The 21210-nt window shown below is 47.8% G+C and overlaps 4 protein-coding genes across 4 annotated transcripts; 1 reads left to right on the top strand and 3 right to left on the bottom strand.

Moving 5' to 3' along the window:
• Window positions 1–401: 401 nt before the first annotated feature.
• Window positions 402–1247, bottom strand: LOC147978473 (putative FBD-associated F-box protein At5g56820). The gene has a single exon (XM_087514765.1). The coding sequence runs from the start codon at window positions 1245–1247 to the stop codon at window positions 402–404; it is 846 nt and encodes a 281-aa protein (XP_087370891.1).
• A 4462-nt stretch (window positions 1248–5709) lies between these two features.
• LOC147978472 (uncharacterized) lies at window positions 5710–10312 on the bottom strand. The gene is made up of 5 exons (XM_087514764.1): window positions 9391–10312; window positions 8735–9318; window positions 6365–6484; window positions 5971–6072; window positions 5710–5718 (listed from the first exon to the last, which is right to left on the bottom strand). Exons 1-5 carry the CDS (start codon window positions 10310–10312, stop codon window positions 5710–5712), a joined length of 1737 nt encoding a protein of 578 aa, XP_087370890.1.
• Window positions 10313–14126: 3814 nt separating this feature from the next.
• RAP (RAP domain-containing protein) lies at window positions 14127–17286 on the top strand. Its single transcript, XM_048705932.2, has 3 exons — window positions 14127–15979; window positions 16121–16203; window positions 16910–17286. Exons 1-3 carry the CDS (start codon window positions 14206–14208, stop codon window positions 16979–16981), a joined length of 1929 nt encoding a protein of 642 aa, XP_048561889.2. The 5' UTR covers window positions 14127–14205; the 3' UTR covers window positions 16982–17286.
• Window positions 17287–17547: 261 nt separating this feature from the next.
• On the bottom strand, window positions 17548–20102 carry URH2 (uridine-ribohydrolase 2). The gene is made up of 7 exons (XM_048705933.2): window positions 19842–20102; window positions 19591–19706; window positions 19429–19488; window positions 18989–19279; window positions 18704–18800; window positions 18130–18237; window positions 17548–17999 (listed from the first exon to the last, which is right to left on the bottom strand). The coding sequence occupies exons 1-7, from the start codon at window positions 19894–19896 to the stop codon at window positions 17752–17754; spliced, it is 975 nt and encodes a 324-aa protein (XP_048561890.2). The 5' UTR covers window positions 19897–20102; the 3' UTR covers window positions 17548–17751.
• Between the last annotated feature and the right edge of the window lie 1108 nt (window positions 20103–21210).

Raw genomic sequence — 21210 nt, 5'->3', positions numbered from 1 at the left:
CTTTTTGCTATATAGTATATAAAAGGTAATAGAAAAGAGGGACCGAGATGGGTGGTCCATGATACGTGGTAAACATAGGGGGCAAAAAAAAATTTAGGGGGCAATGGATGCTCATACTGAATCGTCCAACCGATTCAAATTGTTTCCTACCAAAATTCAGTATGCATGTATTGCGGGTGTTCATTGTACAACAGATATAGATAAAGCGTGTATTGTTCGTCTTATGTGATTTTCACAAGTGCTAATATTATTTAAGATATTACTACGGCTTTGCTTCTGCTTGACTAATGTAGTGTTCCTATATATATCGCCTAAATATAAATATAGGATGAACTATCTCCAGTTGGTAGTAGCATTCACGGTCTATGGGTATGGTGAACAACCATCATCACCATCACACATCAATAGTATGAGATGCTCTCCTCCGTCAACCATGGCGCCATCTCAAGGAACTGTTCCTTGTCGTAGTTATCAGATATCTCCACAAAACGGAGTCTTGGCGTGGACAAGCTCATGTGGAACCTTTCATCGGGTGCGTTGGGGTCTTGAAAGATGTCGGTGTGGCAGTCGTTGATGGCGAGGCGCTCCAGCGAGGGCGACACCAGCGCGTCCCCGTGGAGGCTGCAGAGCACGAGATCCAGCCGCAGCAGCGCCGGGCAGCAGGAGAAGTCCAGCTGGCCGCCTCTGAGGCAAACGGCGTCGAGGTGAATCGTCGTCAGATGCGGTGAAGCGAAAGGGAGGGCGCGCCGGGGCTTCCACCGGGTCTCACCGAAGCAGGCCCTGAGCGAGCGGGCGCGGCCCGCCCGCAGGGCATGCCTGACCCAGTCGTCGACCTGGGCATTGACCTCGCGACGGTGGCGGTAGTCGTCGAAGTTGCAGTCGCAGTCAAGCAGCTTGCAGTAAGAGCAGGCGAGGCGCACCTCGACGTCGGCGTCGATCTCCAACGAGTGCAGCGGCGGCGCGGAGCCGAGGTTGCGTTCGAAGATGAGGTTGTTGACGAAGAGGAGGAACTTGGCGCCCTCGCCGCGGACGCGGATGGCGGGGACGGATTTCCAGAGGTGGCTCCAGCGGCGGGCGAGGCAGCACGTCTGCACGGCCTCGCGCGAGGGCAGGAAGGAGAGCACGTGGCAGAGGACCTCGTCCGGCAGTGGGCCGAACATGTCGACAGGGCAGCTCATCTTTGCAGATCGGTGCGGCGGCTGCAGACGGCGATGCCGGAGAAGGAGGTCGATTGAAAGGAGCCCCATGTACGTCCTTATATATCTGGAACCTGATACTACTATTATTTAGGGAAACCCCAGCTCGTAATAATAATTAATAATATATAAGAAACAAAGCATCTACGTCCTACAATTTTGGGATCTGTTACCCCTCCCAAAAAAACTGGGATCTGTTTCCTTAATATTTGGATGTTCTTCATTATCAAAATTGAGCAGGTGCATAATTTGCTTCCATGATAACGTTATGATTTCTTCTGTGGTGCACCGATCCGTCATCAGTTTCCTTAAAATCCCGTATTTTTGTTTCCTAAAACCTGATTGTTTCCATGGGCGCTGCTCCCGCCCCGTCTCCGTCGCCTGCTCAGACCAGCCCGTGTACAGCCCCTCCCCACATCGTCGTCGTCCACAGCCACGAGCTCCGTCGGCGCCCAGGGTAGGATCCTGGCGACCTCCACTTCCTAGAGCTCCCCCGGCTCATCTACTCACTGACGTGAGGGGCTGCACCGGCTGCCTCCTCCGTCCTGTCATGTGAAGGTAGTGGTGACCAAGTCACCTCCTCTCCTATCTTTTCTTTGGTTGGGATCTCATTTTGCATGCGGTGTGTGCTTGCCGAGTCGTTGTATGCAAATTTTACCATCAAATTTGAGCCACGCGTATTGCATCTTTAGTTATGTCCACGATTCCTCACCTCAGGACCGTATTCAATTTGGTGGTGACTGTTTCTGAATTTTTATGTGTAATTTCCTTTGCAGGTTTACTACTGTCCGTTTTCTGCTCTTTCAGATCCAGCCAAGCTTTTCGATCATCTCTGTTGGAATTTCAGTACACCTCAGGGTTTCCAGACTGTCAAGTGTGCCCGCTGCAGTCAGGTTGGCTTTATGTCAGATCATTCTTCTTTATCTAATAGTTTGATAACAGCTTATTTCCTTTTCTACTTGCCATCGGGCTCTTTAACTTCAGAATTATTTTGGCAATTTCCCCAATAAGGCCTTGTTCGGTTCCTTCAGATTTGAAGGGGTTTGAAGGGGATTGAGAGGGATTAAATCCCCCACAAGTCAAAATCCACCTCAATCCCCTCCAATCCTCTCCAATCCCTTTGTGGGAGGGATTAACCGAACAAGCCCTAAGTGTGTTCCGACTGACATTGATCTTCGGTCCTTCAACAATCTACTATTGGTTTAGAGTATTGTAAAAAATTATGCATTATTTGAGAAGTTAAGTGTTACCGTATAATTGTTGTCGAATTTTTACATGAATCTGACTCAAGAAACAGCTAGAATTATTGTTTACATGAATTTGACTCAAGAAAAAAAATACAACTGCATAACTGAATATAAGTACAAATTTTCTGGAACACAGGTCCAGCGTGAATCTCTTTGGGTCATGTTTACTTTATGGAAGAGCTTTTTTTTGGTAGAGAGGAGCAGTATAAGCCTCGTCTAACCGTTGACTCTCCCTCACTGATTCCTTCCTTCCCGTGCATTACCAAAAGGTCTATCACGAGAAGGAAGAGGACGAACGACCCCCACGACAACAATCGGCATTCTTCTTCTCTCATATGGTGGAGTCCCGACAGACTTAAAGTCAACCCGAGATGTCGTTTAAATGTCTTTCTAGAAAATCCGGGCCACTAGATATTTCATATATATTCTAGCACAAGTTATGCTAAAATTTACGGAAAAATCGGGCATGACATTTGCTAAAAAAGGACATATCGAGCGCCTGAAATTTGCCGGAGCGGAAATTAATCAACACACCGGCAAAACATAGGCCACTCGGATTTTCCCTGCGATACAAAGATGTCCCTTGTCTCATATATCCGAATCAATTATCATAAGCATTCGCACATGAGCATAAACTGGTGCTCATTGCATCTCAATGGTTCAATATTGACAAAAACATTTCAATATATCTTATAACCCGAACATTTCATTTGGTTAAGAAGCATAACTAAATACCCTAATTCTACTCTATTCAACACCGAGAAGTAGAGAAGGAGGAGGTGGACTTTTAGCTCACCGCCTCGGGTGTAGAGGAAGTAGCTAAAGGTAGCTCGGATGACGATCACTCCAAAGAGACACGACTCTACAAAGCCTGCATATTGAAAAAAAAATGCAAAAAAATTCTATACCTATTAACTAGTTTTCTATCCTATTCAAAATACTTTTTTATATTCAAAAAACCTATTCACCAGTTTTCTATTACTAAAACTTTTTTATATTACTAAAATTACAAACTATTTCTAAAACATCCTAGTTCTAGCCCTAACATTTACTAAAAATACCTTAGTGAAACCCTATGTCTAAAACATCCTAGTTCTAGCCCTAACATTTACTAAAAATACCTTAGTGAAACTAGTTCAATTAATAAACCTAACATAAGTAAATTAAGCACTTACTAGTAAGCATGCACGTGCAACACACGTCTAAATCAAAAGCAACCTATAAAATTCATGTGGGTATTATTCTTAATTCATATTGAAACTAATTAACTTCCATGTTACGGAAGCTCTTCTGGGTGAAATGAAGCTTACTGTATACTATTCTCTTCATTTAAAAATATAAGATGTTTGTATATTTCAATATAGACTATACAAACTAAAATGAGTGAACAAACACAATAAAACGTGTCTATATACATTCAATCCGTACTTAGAATATCTTGTATTTGTGAATGGAGGGAGTGCTAAGCGTGTACGTATGTTGTCTTGATCAACGCATTCTGAATTCATATTCCAAAAATTTGGTGAGGGGTGGCGGTGGGGGTAGAATATATGTAGTGTCTGATGATCCCCATGTCTCATGAGGTTTAATACAAACCCTATGACTTATCTATTGATGATGTCATGTAAAGTGCTAGTAGACAAGGAAATCCCAAACCAAGAAATCATAGTCAGATAGTAAAGTATGCAACATATCTAATTTCTTGTGTGAACTTGAAAGGACATATAATAGGTATAGTCATTGTCCAAGTGAACATGATAGAGATGCAAACTTTGATTAAAGATACTAAAAGAGGTGCATATAATTTGTTCTCTCCTGGGTTCAGCCTACATGTTATCTTCATAAGTTGAATTGCTGGACTCGAATACAAAGGGAGTCGGTGAGATAGAAGAGTTCGCCGGTGGTCAAGACCATTTTGCCCCCATCCTGAGTTTCTCGCATCACCTGTAGTGCGACATTTGTGACCAAAAATGAAGGGAATTTAACATTTCTATATGACATACATGGTATTCAAAATTAGTTATGTGAAGATTAAACACAAATTAAACTTGTCATATCAACATCTCAACTGTAGAGGACTGATGATGGGCATATCTTTCCCCAATTGACAGGTTTGAATTGTTGTCAGTGATAGGACCAAATGCACGGGCAAATTCATGTAAAAATGTAAGTAAAATGAGAGAAAAACAGACTCACCTGATTGAGCAACACGCGACCAAGAATACAATTGCAAACGTGGTGCCGGGACCGTGGGGGCAAGAGTACGTTACTCTATTCAGTATGAAAATACATTAGACATGCATACAATAAACAAGGCTCTGTCATAGTTCTTCACAAGTACATATTGCATACATAAGTTGAAGGGGTTTCTTAAAGAAAAGCAGCATGCTGTACTTTGTCACTCCTGAGTGGCAAGCACGTTGTTGAAGTAGGATAATCACAATCAGCATCCTTGAACGAGCTATCACTGGCTTCAAGTACAACTTGTACAAAGTTTGTTAATTTGTCTAGCTTTTTGCCTGAATCATGGGTGCTCTCAATACACGCACCTCTGAAAAATAGAGAGCACCCATATAAGCTTAAATTGCTTGGCTGTGGTAGGATATTAAAAAACAGACTTGCTCCTTGTTGTTATAGAAATGCATGGCATGAGCTGCAGTTATTTTATATCTTCTATTTTGGATTGCCGGGGTTCATGTTCCCCTCCAACCTGCATTAGCAGAATATGTAGGCCTTATCGGTATAGTGGACAACTCTAGAGCTAATGGAAGTGCATAACCTCCATACATCTGCATCAGGCTTGCTTACCAACTACTCGGTAGAAGTTGAAACCGAGCTCAACATAATGAAAAAGAAGTTCAGGAAATACACCGTGCCCTTGTCGACAGTATGCAAGAATCATACCTGAACACTACATGCAGACATGTAGACCACAAAACAGCTAGGCATTCATATTGTATAGATTTCTAAGTCTTAGGATGTGGTAAAAGTATAGGTAAGCAGGTTAGCCCTGTCATTTGGATCAAGATGGTTGTTATACATCTCTCACCTCCACCTCAGTCCATCAGTTATAAGCAAATCATGCAAGGCTTTATTTATAAGCAAGGCACATACCTGCTTCACACCAGCATGTCAACTGCTCACGTACATGCTAAAAATGAGTTCATAAGCTTTACTGCCATTGCACCTACTGAAGAGGCTAGGCTGTACTATCCCCGCAAACACCAGTACTGGGCATCAGGCACCCGAACAGAACATGCATATAATTAATTTTCCTGCATGTAAAAAGCAAAAATCAGCCTAGGCAGCATGGTGCCAGTATTGGTAGGGCGTCAGAATCATGCCTGAAGGATAGCCACATAGTGGAGGGCAGTAGCGTCGGCTGAGGGGTGTGGCGAATACGTCCGTGGGGCAGCAGCCGAGCGTCAAAGCCACGGATGGCTATGGCGACCTACGCTCCAGGAGTGGCCAGCGAGTAACACAGGTGGGTTACACATCCGCCTAGCCGTCGACTCTATCTTTCTCACCATCCCCTGCGAGTAACAGCAAGAGGCGGCGGCCTTGACAGGGACCTTCTTGTTTACTGGCTGCAGGGCTGCCCGCGCTGCTGGAGGAACAGCTACGCCGTTCTGAAAACCACCAGAGCAATTTAGAATCCATCATCAAGAAATTGCTTTAGAAGGCATGCAAGAAGAAACGGGATGGTATCTGTGCCTTGGATGGATCGGTCTAGGCCTTCTTCAAGAGTTGAGCACCAAACCTCTTGATGATTGGACGATTGATCCCTGTCGGTAGCTGGATCTTGTTGTTGGAGCAAACAAGACGGGATCCAGTTCAACACGAAGAATGGACAAAGAGGGGAAGAAAGTAAAACATGATGGGCCTTCGATCCTTGTGTTGATTTTCTTACCTGTCGAAGACCTGGGCGTGGACGACGCTGCCAATTTCCCCGAGGCCTGAGCACGTGCATGTTTCCTCCTGCACCGGGGCGGCCGACGTCGGTGGCGATGGCCTTGAGCTTCCCTGCGGGTAGTACGACACCTGAACATCACCAAGAGAAACATGAGTAAAGATCAAGGAGTTGCTTGTTTGACGGACGAATCCGGCAAGAAACTCGCTCTCATCAGTCTGCCCTGGTTGGATACGTAGATAAAATCCGATCTTGGTAAATTATTAGAGTCGTATGAACAACAGACTGAGAGAGAAACCCAATGGCGCAGGCGTGACCAAACCGAGAGCCACTACAGAGGTGTTCTTGACGCGGCACGGTGGGAAAGATAGAGTCGACAGCTCGCCAGATGTGTAACCCACTTGTGTTGGCCGCCGGCTGTGGAGCGGCCATTGGTGCTTGTTGTTTCGGCTCCTGAACGGAACATGGCGGAGCGACGGCCTCCAATTCCTCTGATCTAGGCGGCATCGTGTGGGCGTGGGGAGCGAGAGGAGTGGAGGAGGTTGGTGATGACTCCGTGCAGCGGGCGTGCATGCCTCCTATTTGATTGGAAGAGATTTTTGGTAGGGGAGGAATTAACAGATGGAATAGCGTGATTAGTGGGAAACGGCATGTGGAATATTCCTATGCGGGTGGAGTACGGTCAGTCATTCTAAATTGCTAACTACACACATGACTCGGGATTAAGTTAATCATAACCATTAGATTTTATTCAGTGGGTTTAATCTAGCGGTGCTAATCAACCTAGGTACAATTGTTGTGTGGCGTTAAGAAAGAAATTGTTTGATTGTTTAATAGTAGTATAGACTAAATTCCATTGTATTGAAAAAACAGTAAAAAAAACTATGTGAAACTAGTTCTTTTAATAAACCTAACATAAGTAAATGAAGCACTTACTAAATTCTATTGTATTGAAAAAACAGTAAAAAAAACTACATTATCATTGAGGAGAGATGGAGGGAGGCAGGAGGGAGGAAGGGGTGGGAGGAGGGAGGAGGAGGAGGGGTGGGAGGCCGAGGGAGGAGGGGGTGGGAGGAGGGAGGAGAGAGAAGGAGGGGGAAGGAGGTGGGAGGAGGGGAGGAGGGCAGTGGGAGGAGGAGGAGGGCGGAGGGCGCGACTGGAGGAGAAGGGAGGAGGGCACGGCAGGAGGAGGGAGGAGGGCAATGGGAGGAGGAGGAGGGGCGCCGCATACCGAGGAAGGAGGAGCGAGGACGGCTGCGGCAATGTGGCGGCGGGGAGGACCGAACATCGGCGGCGGTGGAACGGTGAGGGGAGAGTGGGAGCGGAGAGTGAGGGGCGGCCAGTGGAGAAGATGGGATGGGTTTAGCAGTAGCGCGTGCTAGGCGAAAGCGCTACTACTAAACTACCTAGCAGCAGCACGTTTGATGGAAACGCGCTACTACTACACTTTGCCTGGTGGCAACGGTGAACAAATTCAGAACGAACAGAGCAAAGCAGAGGGCGCTCGCTCAAGAACCAAGACGATCAAGTCGCGCACGAGTAACAACACACTTGGATCACTAGTTGTATACACTAGTGGCTGAAGGGTTTATCCTGGGACCCGTCTGTAAGTATGTGAGAGTTTGGTTTCAATAGCTAGCTTGGAGAGGGAACTGAGCATCAGATTAGGAACAGAACCTGGAGCACCCTGGTAAGTAAGGGCAAACTATTCATCCTCTGTGCCCTTGTCCCTCCTTTGATTTTTTATCCAAATCCAGCATGCTGAAGAAATTGGAAGCCAGTGTTTCCCTGTACTTGCTGCTTGCTAATTTTAGTTTGTAGTTTTTTTTCTAATTCTTGCAGTTTGTACTTGTTGCTTGTAGTTTCCCTGTTCTTGGGAAAGCATGGCATCGACATTGATTTTTGGCGTACGTCATATATTGAAAAGATCATGCACGTAGTGCAGTGCCTTGATATGGCCGGTCCACGCATGGAAACAATCCATGTTTCCTTACGTACACAAATTGATTGTATTATTTCTTTCTGGGTGATTGATTGTATTTTTTTTATTTCATTTGCCTCCTTTAGTTTCTTTTTTGACGGAACCTCGTCAGAGGGCGGGGAGCTCCCGCATTGCATTAAGAAGAAGAGAATTGGTCCAGTTAATAGGGGAAACCGGACCCAAAAATCATACATGGCACGGTTACATAAGGGAAACCGGCGAAGACCACAAAGACCGGGCTAGCACTCAAGGGACGTCGTCCGAGCCAGATACAAGGGTGCCTAAGCCCAAGACCACCGACAACACAACATGCCCAACCAAGTCAACCTCTGCAACCTCAAGAACACGCATGCAACTAGCTGTGTACTTGGGCCTAACCTTCTGAAAAATGAGATCAAACATTGACTTCCACCAAGGCACGGATTGCCTGGACCGCCGTTGGCGTAAGCGGTTTCTTATACATCCGTAGATAAGGCTTCATCTTCTCTTGCACCTCCTCCTCGGTGGCTTTCTTAGACGTCATTCCCTTCGGTAGTTCCCCATAAGCCTCCGCCAACCTATATTCAGCGCGTTTGGCAGTAGGAATGTTGCAGTTTTTGTTCTTTTTATCCAAACGGTCACTACGCCTTCCGGAACAAGTAGATGCCCCTTCAATCTGCAAATGAATCGGTTCTACGAGCAAGGACCGTGGCGCTGTGCAACTGAAACTGCTTAGGAGTTCATCCAATAAGGTGGTTGAAGGCACTCCAATGTCATCGAGTAGCTCCTCGGACCCGGAAGACATCATATAGGTATTGCCCTCTGAGGCGGTCATCCCTGGAGAGGAGACCAAGGGCGGCACCTCTCCAACCAAGCCAACAGGTAAGGACACCTCAGTCCGCTCCATATCATCGGTCCCTCTGACTTTCTCAGCAACCTTCGCTTGCGCCTCCTCACCTTGAGTCACCATCCTGTGCAGAGCTAGATCCAAAGGAGGAGGAACATCTACAGGTAGAGCCACAGCAGCCAGTACCTCGGATGAGCAACCAGCCACACCCGCATCACTGATATCCTTACCGCAAGCAACAACAGGAGGCAGCGATTCCTCATGGTCACACCAGGGAGGAGGTGGACCCATCGGCGCCAAGGAAGAGATGATGGTCGGCGAAGCAACAACTCTGTCACTAATAACCTCCAGCCGCTCCAAGAGGCCTGAGTCCTGGGCCGCCCATCCCTGCAAAGCGACCGCCATGTCGCGGAGAGGTTGAACGACCTCCTCCACACGGGCGGTAACCAGGGCCTGCAGTTCGGCGTGCAGCGTCTCGGTCTGTGCTGCAAAAAGGGGTTGCAGCAGCCCCAGATCAGCAGCAAAGGTAGTCTTGCCAGGATCGGACAGACTTGACCAAGAGACACCGGAGTTGCTACAAAGGGCCTCCTGAACGAGCCCCGTCGGAGAAGCAACCACGGCGGCCCACGAGCGCTGCTGCAACTGTTGTGAAGAAGCTGGTGGCTCGTGGTTGGGGAGGCCAGGAGCAGATGGCGGCAACATGGAGCGGCGGAGGCGACCTTGACTGGCAGGAAGGCGGCCCGGACAGTCACGCTTGCGATGGCCAGAGTGGCCGCAAGCCAGGCAGGTGACAGGGCCTCGGCAATCGGCGACAAAGTGGTCCTCCGCCAAGCAACGGAAGCAGAGTCCGTAAGCTCTCCGCTTGAATGCGAGGGAGCGGTCGTCCTTCTTCTTGCGGGGCAGGGCAGATGGCTTCTCCAGCCTCGGGCGATGCCGGCCCCCGACCTCCACCCACCCCTTCTCCACCGAAGCCTGCGATGCATCAGACACGATTTGTGTCCTGAAGTTCGGGGGGAGTCGATCTGGAGGGGGCGGCAACTTGAGTGGAGGGAGGAGCCCAGGGCATTCTCCATTAGTTTCTACAAGGGGAGAGAACAACAAATTGTAAAAAATTGGCGCCATGATAGTTTTCTCATTCCGGCAATCCTCCATTGCCTTCCAGCCTCATTATAGTGAACATATATGAGCGTTCGAGATAGTACAGTCAACACTACTAGCAATCCATGGCGCTCACTCTTCGTCTCCTCTCCCGATACAATTTTACTCACTGATGATGAGGACGTTAAGGACGTGATTGACATCAGAATCTGATGGCGCTGTCAGGCCGTCCCATTTCATCCAACGAGGAGGACGATGGTCACACCAAGGGCGCCGTGCGGCCACATCTTTTGTGGATGCTAGCTCCAGCTACGGCTACTCTCACAATGACACCACACCAACTCGGCGGAGTCGGCCGGCCAAATACAGCTAATGGCATAGCGACAACAATCTTCGGCTTGTGGAAATCGATGGGAGGCTCTGCAAGGATTACGATGGCGCACGTGTACCTTTAACAACGCTCGTGGAGGAGTTTCTGAATTGTGGGTCATTGTTCTGCTGTGGCAACATGAACTCATGCATCATCACGCAGAAGATGAGATATTTGTCGAACAAGTTGTTGGATATGTTCAAGAACAAGTACAAGCGCAATTATCACAAATCGCGCGCACAACAGAAAAAATAACTCTTCAAACACTGCAAAACGCATGACAACACATTGTGGAACAAGACATATTAGCTTGTTGGACGATGTGTTGCCATGCCTTTATGTAGTATTTGAAGAGTTTTTTTTTCCACCGTGCGCACGGTTTGTGATAGTCGCGTTTGCACATGTTCTTGCACATATCCAAGAACTTATTCTGCAAATGTCTTCCCTTCTAGGTGATGATCCGTGAGTTCAGGTTGCCACGACGGGTCGACGACCCACCATTCAGAAACTCCTCTAGGAGTGTCGATGAAGGTACATGTGTGCCATGGTAATCCTTGCGGAGCATCTCATCGGTTTCCACAAGGACTGTCGTCGCTATGCCAATAGTTGTATTTGGTCGGCCGACCCAACCAACTTGGTGCTGAAATCGTTGTTCACGTAGTAGACACCGATATCACCATCATCGGATGAAATGAGGATGACCGTGTCACAGCCATATGAGTGCATGATATCAACCACGTCCTCATCGTCAGAGAGGAAAACTATATCGCGAGAGTAGACAAAGAAAGGAAGAGTGGGCGCCATGAATTGTTAGGACCGCTGATTGTGTTGTCTTTAATGCTAACACACAGACACACACACGCACGCACGCACGCGCGCGCGCGCGCACACACACACAAAGGGAATGAAGGATTCGCTTGGATTTTTTTACAATTTTGTTGTCGCCCCTTGTAGAAACTAAAGAAATGAAGGAGGCAAATGAAATTAAAAAATAACAATCAATCACCACACAAAGAAATAATACAATCAATCGGTGTATATAAGGAAAACATGGATCATATTCATGCATGGACCAGCCATATCAAGTCACCACACTACGTGCATAATCTCTTTCCATGTATCACGTATGCCAACAATCAGTGTCAGTAATCATCAGTCAATGCTTTTCAAACACAGGGAAACTACAAGCAATAAGAAGCAATTAAGGGGAAACACTGGCTTGTTCCACTACTACTGCTCGGACAATATTGCAAACCTCATTAAATAGGATCTCATGGCCATCATCAGCACGTTCTCGGACCTACATGTGGAGCATTTCAAATGGCTGAACTCAGCCAATATTGTGCTCCTCCCTAAGAAAGACGGTGCCGACAAGATCATTGACTATTGCCCAATTAGCCTTACACATGCCATTGCAAAGATTGTGGCGAAACTGTTGGTCATGTAACTTGCCCCTCACATGGACGCCCTCATTCCCAACACCCAAAGCATCTTCACTACGACTCGAAGCAACCATGATAACTTCATGTTTGTCCGCATTTACGTGTGTTGGTTGCACCGACGAAAAAAGGCTTCAATCTTTCTCAAGTTTGACATAAGAAAGACCTTCGAGTCTGTGCACTGGGAGTATATCTTTGACCTCCTCCAACGGCGAGGCTCACCCCTCACTTTCACAACTAAATTGCCACCTTCTCTCCATGTCTTCCTCAAGGGTGCTTCTCAACGGTGTACCCGGCACTCCCATTCGCCATGGTCGCCGCCTCAGACGGGGAGATCCCCTGTCGTTGTCATTCTTCGCCATCACAATTGACCCTTTGTAACCTCTTATAGTTGTCCACCGAGCTTGGTCTTTTGCATCCTTTCAGAGACCGTGGGAAGATGCTTTGCCCCTTTCTGTACGCCAATGATGTGACCATATTTGTGGCACTGATTAAGGAGGATATGCATGCCCTCTCCTCCACCGTTAATGACTTTGGGGAGGTCACAGGGTTGATAACAAACTTCCACAAGTCGCGCTTTGCCCCTATCTGTTGCGACGACATAGACCTTGGCGACATGATGCAAAGCCTCCCTATGATGTGGTCGGCCTTCCCCATGTGTTGTTTTCAGTTGCCTTTGTTGATCAAGCGCCTCAAGCACATTCACTTTCAACACTTGGAAGATAAGGTGGCGGCCAAGCTTCCCCCTTATCAAGGCTGTTTTTTCACTACCATCAGACATGTGGCCTTGGTCATGGTGGTTCTCACGGTCGTCACTGTCTACCATATCACCCCCTGCCCTAGCATCCCTTTGGAGGTTTTGCAATTCATTGACAGGTTGTGGAAGGCCTTTCTTTGGGTGGGATCTGACAAGGTCTCGGCTGGGAAATCCAAAATTAAATGGGGGATGGTGTGCCGGCCTACCGTCTTTGGTGGCCTTGGGATCCTGCACTTGGGCAATTTCTCTCGGGCCCTACGCTTCGGTTGGCCTTGGTTCGAGTGGCCCGCGCTGGAGAGAACATGGGTGGGCACTGGCAACCCTTGTGATAGCTTGGATATGGTTCTCTTCCATGCTCTCACCATTTGCGATGATCGATGATGGCGCTAAGGCGAGCTTCTAAAACTCGCCATGGGTCAACGGAATGCAACCTAAAGACATTGCTCCTTCCATTTTTTGACATCTCCACAAAGAAGAACGACCGAGTCAAGGATGCCCTTGTGGGTGATCTTGGGTGAATATCGATGAACTTCCAACAGCCTATTTATGCTACATATCCAGGAGTTCTTCAACCTTTGGTCCTTTACGTCTCAGACACAGCTTGTTGACGGCCGCCTGAACTTAATTGTGTGGAAGCTCGGGATGCTACTTCGCGGCTTTAGCATGGTGTGGAAGATTTGGGCTCCTCCCAACTGCAAATTCTTTGTGGCTAATCATACAAAATGGGTTTGGACGGCAGGCAGATTGGCTAAGTGCGGGTGACCAAAATGTGGTACCGTTGAGTTGGTTGCTCATATGAGATTCCAATGCCGTTTCTCCCTCTAGATTTGGAACTTGGCCCGTGATTGGCTTGGCCACCATTGCTTTCATTCTACCTCCTGGAGGAGCATCGACAACGTTAAGGCTTGATGGGAACACTTCTTGCTTCAAAATCATGCTAACCGCAAGGGTATGGCGACGCTCGCAATGCTCATCGCATGCGAGATTTGGAACGAGTGCAACACAAGTGTGTTCAACCACCAATCCATAACACCACTAATCATCTTGGGTGAGATTCGTGCGGCGGCTTATACTTGGTTCAGGCGGCTTATAAGTACTCCCGTTTTACAGATAAATACTTTGTGTTCCGCATATTAACCGCTTGATTACCACAGACCTGAATTATGAAACTACATTGTGCACATTCAGACTAGCAGACACAGGCTTATTTTTTTGTTACAATTTCTCTGAACTTTCTGAAGCAAAGTCTGTACACATTCAGAGTTTCAGACTAACACAAGAAAACCAAGCAGCCTTCCCAGGCGAGGCCAGGCGCTGAAATTCCTTCTTATCCATCCAGAGACTCGAGCCGCGCTACCCCGATTGAGCCGAGCAACCAACAATGGAAACCGCTGCCGCGCTCCTCGCCCCTCTCCCCCGAAGCACCGCCGGCGGCGGCAGCACCTTCCCCGTGCTCTCCTCCAGCAACCCGTACCACCATTATCCCCAGCCCCACCACCCCATTTTCTCCGGCCTCCCCAGCCTCAGTCTCAGGGGATGCGCCTCTCGCCTCCCGCCCTGCCGCGCCGCCGTGAAGGAGGACGACGCCACGCCGCAGTGGCAGCTCGACTTCCTCGGGCCCGACCCTCAGCCGCGGTCCGGGAACGACGACGGCGACGACGACCCGCTCCCCGCCGCAAGCACCGACTGGTGCGTCCGCGCGCGCCGCTCCGCGCTGCGCTCCATCGAGGCCAGGGGCCTCACACCGGCGCTCCAGCGCATGGTCACCCCGCCCAAGAAGAAGAAGAAGAAGAAGCAGAAGAAGAGGGTCCTCGGCAGGAAGCCCCGCAAGCACGACGCCGACGAGGAGGAGCCGCCGCTGGATGGGGAAGAGTTCGACAGCGACGAGGAGGCGACCCTGGACGACCTCGACCTCCGGGTGGCGCAGCTCGGGGACGGGCTGTTCGACGAAAAGCGGCAGAGGAACAGGGAGCGCTTCATCCAGACGCTCTCCAGCTTCGCCGCCGCGCCGTCCAACCGGACCAGGGAGGTGGCCCTCAACAGGGACATCGTGCAGGCGCAGACCGCCGAGGAGGTGCTGGCGCTCACCGCCGACGTCGTCGCGGCCGTCGCCAAGGGCCTCAGCCCCTCGCCGCTCACCGCGCTGAACATCGCCACCGCGCTCCACCGCATCGCCAGGAGGATGGAGGCCGTGTCCATGGTGCAGACGCACCGGCTGGCCTTCGCACGGCACAGGGACATGTCCATGCTCGTGGGGCTGGCCATGATGTCCCTCCCGGAGTGCTCGCCGCAGGGCGTGTCCAACATCTGCTGGGCCTTGTCCAAGATCGGGGGTGACCTGCTCTACTTGCCGGAGATGGATAGGATTGCCGGCGTGGCCATCTCCAAGGCTGACGATTTCAACGCGCAGAATGTCGCCAATGTCGCCGGAGCGTTCGCCACCATGCGCCAGTCAGCACCAGGCCTTTTCTCGGCGTTGGCACAGAGAGCAGCAACACTGGTGCACACCTTCAAGGAGCAAGAGCTTGCTCAGTTCCTCTGGGGATGTGCTTCTCTTAATGAATGCCCCGGTCCTTTGCTCGACGCACTTGATGCTGCTTTCCAGGATGCTGCCATCTTCAAATGTAATGTCTATGATCCATCGTCGTCAGACATGCAGCAGAACGCTGCCAAAGAAGCTTCGAGCGAAGAATATGGTAACAATTCTCATGCGCTAAACTTTAGTCGAGATCAGCTTGGCAATATTGCTTGGTCCTATGCTGTTCTTGGGCAACTGGACCGACAATTCTTCTCACATATCTGGAACACTCTGAGCCAACACGAAGAGCAGAGAGTCTCTGATCAGTACAGGGAAGACATAATGTTCGCATCACAGGTATATCTTGCAAATCAGTCTTTGAAGCTTGAATATGCACATCTCGATATGGGCTTAAGAGATGATCTGGAAGAGAAAATAACAAAAGCGGTGAAGAGCAAACGGTTCAATCAGAAGACGACCTCCTTGTTTCAGAAGGATGTCGGACGTCTTTTATATAGTACCGGGCATGAATGGGTTAGAGAATATACAGTGGATGGTTACACCGTCGATGCGGTGTTAGTTGATGAGAAGCTTGCATTTGAGATAGACGGGACGACGCACTTCTCAAGGAATTTAGGTATCCTCTACTATTGATGTCTGTTGCTTTCTGTGCTTTACTTACCATTTCTGATAAAAGGCCGTCCATTTTCTTCTTGTTTCCCTACTTGATTCTGCATCTCAAAGCAGAAACTAATGCAGATGTGTACCTGTTTTTCAGGCACACCATTAGGCCACACGGCATTTAAAAGGCGTTACATAACCGCTGCTGGATGGAAATTAGTTTCCTTGTCTCACCAAGAGGTTAGTCACACCTTGAAGATGCTAACCGTTAGTAAATTTTACAGATTTATTGTTTAATCTGTCGTCGATTAACAAAGAAAATTCACAGCTACTCTATATTGTGTCATATCTTCCAGAACTTCATATGCCACCGTCTCAAATCACTGTTCTGTTTTGTTTTCCAAAAGAAATGGCTTCACTCTATTATTCATGTTTATCTGTAAACTCACATTAACTTGTTGGACAGAAAAAAAAAAGTTCTTGTTCTGCATTTTGTGCTCTCATATTAACTTTAGGGACATTTTAGTAGCTTGACTTGGATTTCAGCATTAGTTTTCTGAGTTCTCTGAATAAGTGAGAATATCTATTTTAAGACTTACTGTGATAATATATTAAGAGTTTCTTTTCCCTGACACTCATTAGTGTGTCATATTAATTAATCTATTGTCAATTCGCAAAGGAAACTCTTAACTCCTCCACAGCGTGACATATTTTCCAGGATTTCATATGCCACCATCTGAAATCAATGTCTTGTTCTGTTTTTTCTATAAGAAAAGGCTTCTCCCTATTACTCATGTTTATCTGTAATGGAGCTCACACGAACTTGTACCGGCATTTTGTGCACTCATATGAACCTTGACTTGGATTTCAGCATTAGTTTTCTTAGTTACCTGAATAGGTGAAAATATTTAGCATATTAAGAGTTTGTTTTCCCTGACAAACACAGTGGGAGGAGCTTCAAGGTGAGACTGAGCAAATGGAGTATCTGAGGAGAATTTTAGGCATTGATGCAGAATAAGTGTAGCCGTTGGACATTTGACATCATGAGCTCTGCCAACATGAAGAATACCCCTGGAATTGCATTTTCAAGCAATTTGTGGTGGATCCAACTTTGGGCTTTGCAGGGCGCGGTGTTTATTGGGCGCAGCGTGTAGCTTCAAGGCCTAGCGTGTCAGAAGCCGTTGGTGATGAGATATAGTTATGTTTTTGTTTTGTTTGAGAGGCACGTGAGATATTTGTATACACTGAACTATTCTGTATCACATGATAATTTTTGGGGAACTGTTTGGTGCTGAAACACATAAGCTAGATCAGGTTGCCATATGTTGCACTGCGTGAGAACTCTTGATGATGGCATGACATTGGAATGGTTTGATGCCAAAAATTGACATGCCAACATTTGGCAAATGCCAAAAATGGTTGGTTAGCATGTTTACTTGCCAACCTCACAAGAAGTTGCCCATTTTTGGCAATTTTTTATATTGTCAGTTGTTGGCTTGCCAAGTATTGGCAATGCCAAATGTTGGCATCAAACCAATTATCCTCTTACACACCAAACAATTGATTCAGATGTGCATTGAGAACTGAAAAGTGAAAATGGACTATAATCTGGTCCTTATGTCTGAAGTGTAAAAGGCTCAAGTGTTGAACTACAAGTGTAAATGTCAAGTGTTGGACTACAAGTGTTGAACTACAAAGAAAAAGGCACATGGTAAGGTAGCCAGTACATAATGCAACATTGACAAATATGTTCTTGAATCTTGACTGCAGCATTGCAAACATGATGTTTTAATCGTCCATGAGAAGCCTCTGCATAATTAGCTCCACGACAGCGGGGGCATCGACCGTGACAGCAACCTTCACGGTCGGCTTACCACACCACGCTGTTATCTCCCCATACGTTTTCTTGGTATTGTCGAAAACGGTGAGACCCTTTGTGATTCCATCCGTCTGAACCCTCACCACTCCTTCCGTGTAAGTCATCAGCGACGGATCTACGGCGGCAAGAAGAGTTGTGGGATCATGAAGATATACTCCTGCAACCATTTCATCATACTAACAAAATCAGCCATTCAAGTCTCTTTAATTGTTTAGCTTCTCATCATCAAGTGTTATACTGCTGATCCATCCAAGTTAAGTGTACAGACTGACTGCTTTCATACTGACCTGTTATGGAGTAGGCGTCCATGTGATAATCATAATAATAACCCAGTATATTGCTCAAGTAGCGAGCATATTTGCTATCGGACTGTTCAAGCTTCTTCCGGTCAACATCTGCAGACATGTCAAAATGTTATGTTTTCTAATACATGGCAACTGTCAATATCAAACATAGATTCATCCAACAAGAGGTGGTACATCTATGCAACCTAACTATCTGTAGTTATCCATGAAGACCAAGTGACAACTAAAATTAAATCATTCCAAGCGAACAAAGCACTCGGTGTCAAAATGGGTGCCTTCATTCTTCGAAAAGATATCTTCTAAGCTAGTATAGTTGGTTAAACAACTAGAACCGAACTCATGCCTTATGTTATTAACCAAAGGTTCACACTGTTGCTGTTAACCCCTGTATGATTAACTCAAGCAAAACATATGATATAATCACGAGGAAAGAAGAATATATCCCACTATATATGAAACCACAATTAGTATCATGTTGCTATTTTCAGCTCTGCTATATAACAAGGTCTCAAAAGTAACAAGATACAGAAACAACTCCGGACAGCAAGAGAATTACCAGAAAGGAGTACTTGGTGCGTAATGTTAATTCCGATGGCCAAAATATCCGCACCGCAGGTAAAAACTATATCAGCCGCATCAGGATCGCCAAATATCTGTTTAATCGAGATAACCAATTAACCAGTGAAGGCAAGATGATGAACTGTTGGAATTGCAGCTTACAATTTGTAAATCAATGCTCTGAAAGAAGAAGCTGGTGACATTAAGTGTGTTGTTCTCTGAATTTGAAGGGAAGCGTGACAGGACAACATCATCTAACAAGAATCTGATAGGACTAACTCACATTTGCCTCAGCTGCAGGGTTGACATTTCCATTAACTGAATATGCGCCACCCAGGATAATAATCTGCCCAATCTTCTTTGGGAAAGAGGGGTCAAGCTCGACAGCCAGCGCAAGGTTGGTGAGGGGTCCGAGGGCGACGACGGTGACCTGTCCGGGGTAGAGATTCGCCTGCTCGACAAGGAAGGCGGCGGCGGACTGGTCCAGCGCCTTGCCGGCCGGCGGAGGGAAGTTCTGGTTGCCGAGGCCATCGGAACCGTGGACGAAGCTAGCAATCCGTAGCTTGGTGGCTTTCTGAATTTTATTCACGGTGGAGCACACAGACATTCAGTTTCAGTTAGCAAACACTTGATCGATCGAGATGTCAGACATTTAACTGAATGAGATGGTAAACAAAGATACATATATACATAAATACAGAATGTACTGAAGTAAGAGGATACCTTGATTGTTACATGGGACCCCTCCGCGACGGGGATGTCGGTCCTCCCAGCGGTCTCCAGCTGAAATCAAGCTAGAGATGGACTCGATTAGCATCAGAAAGATCCACTCATGAAAACCGAAAGTCAAAATGCGAGCGAGGGAGTGGGGTGGGGTGGACCGACGAGGTGCAGCGCGTTGCGGGTGGCGAGGGCGGTGTAGACGTTGCCGAAGATGGTGGTGAGGCCCACCACCTCCAGCTCCGGCGACCTCAGCGCCACGAAGATGGCCATGGCGTCATCTGCGGTTCGTCCATCCCCGGCGAATTCGCAATGCAAGATTCATAAGGAGGGGGATATGATGATAATAAATCGAGAAAAACAAGAGGAGGGATCGACAAAACAAGATTCGTAAGAACGGATGGGTGGATGCGGACCGATCCCTGGGTCGGTGTCGATGATGACCTTCTTCTTCTTGGTCACGGCGGCCATGGACCTGGATCCCTGGATCGGATTCTTGGGGATCGGGGCAGCGCCGGTTGTGCAGGCGGATCGAGCGAGGTGGAGACGGAGATGGAGATGTGTACACGTCTCGCTCACAGGCAGTGATGCGGCTGGCTCAACTTGAGAGAGGGAAAGCGGCGCTGCCGACCTCTCCGGGCAGTAGTATATCCCAAAAGGAAAGGCTGTTGGAGATCCACGGGGCCCCAGCCCAGATCCCACCCATGACCCATGGTTCCGATGGGCAGCCTTGTCACGATCATTTCCCTGTTTTTAGAGCACCATACACCTTCTTTTAGAATAGGGGTACACATCGGACATGCACAATCTAAGTATTTTTTTTCAAATGCTAACAGTCTTTTTTATTAACATCAGTACAGACACAGTCACCCATATATACGCGCATACACTCATCCCTATGAACACATACACGCACACCCTATCCCTACGAGCACCTCCGAGAGATTGGGCTAGCATATCATCTTAAGATTTTACGAAGTCACCGTAGGCGCCTCGCAGTCGACGTGAGCATCTCCTCCCACTGAACGCGTATTACCGGAAATCCTAAAATAAATTCAGGATTTGAATCCTGGTGGGCTAAGATACCACTGTTCTCCTAACCATCTAGGTTGGTTCTCCAAATGCTAACAGTCTGACATCGGATTGTTAGCACTTGGGATCAAACGTGTCGCAGGCCGCTGGATTGGATGCGCAAATCTTGATGCATGGGCTCCTGCCACGTCACTTTTTCAATTAATTCACTCAGGGATTGTCACGGCACGAACAAGCCTTATCCTCGGCAGCTTCGTTTCTATCCAACGAAAATCTCACCCGCTCCCCATTCTCCCCACCACCAGCGCGCCATCCAAGGAACTCACCGTGCCATTCCTCCACCTCCTCTCAACTCCGATAGGTGGATCTCGCCATGCCTTTTCCCCCCACCTCCTCCCGACTGCATCACACCTCCGTTGCCTGAAACCCGCCGCCTCGATCAACCATCAGCATATCATAGGAGACTCATGGTCGCTAGCCACCATGCGTTGCATCTTGTCATTCTCCTCGTTATTTATCGGAAATTGCAGCGGAAAGAAGTGCATCTGCATAGGAGACGCGCCACCTCTCCACAGGAACTCACTTGCGATGGCCTCCTCGGCCGCATAAACAGCGTTTGCTGCCTCTCATTGATGCTATCGCTTCCTTTCCTGTACAGGATACTGTTGCTCATCAATTCTAGACTCCACATGAAGAGAAAAGGGACAAGGCCAAGGGTAATGTACCTATGGCTCCTTCCCGAAAGGCAAGGCC

The sequence above is a fragment of the Triticum urartu genome, chromosome 3A, assembly GCF_056163025.1.
Source record: "Triticum urartu cultivar PI428250 chromosome 3A, HENAU_Tu73, whole genome shotgun sequence".
Lineage (NCBI taxonomy): Eukaryota > Viridiplantae > Streptophyta > Magnoliopsida > Poales > Poaceae > Triticum > Triticum urartu.
This window is presented reverse-complemented; position numbering and strand designations above follow the sequence as displayed.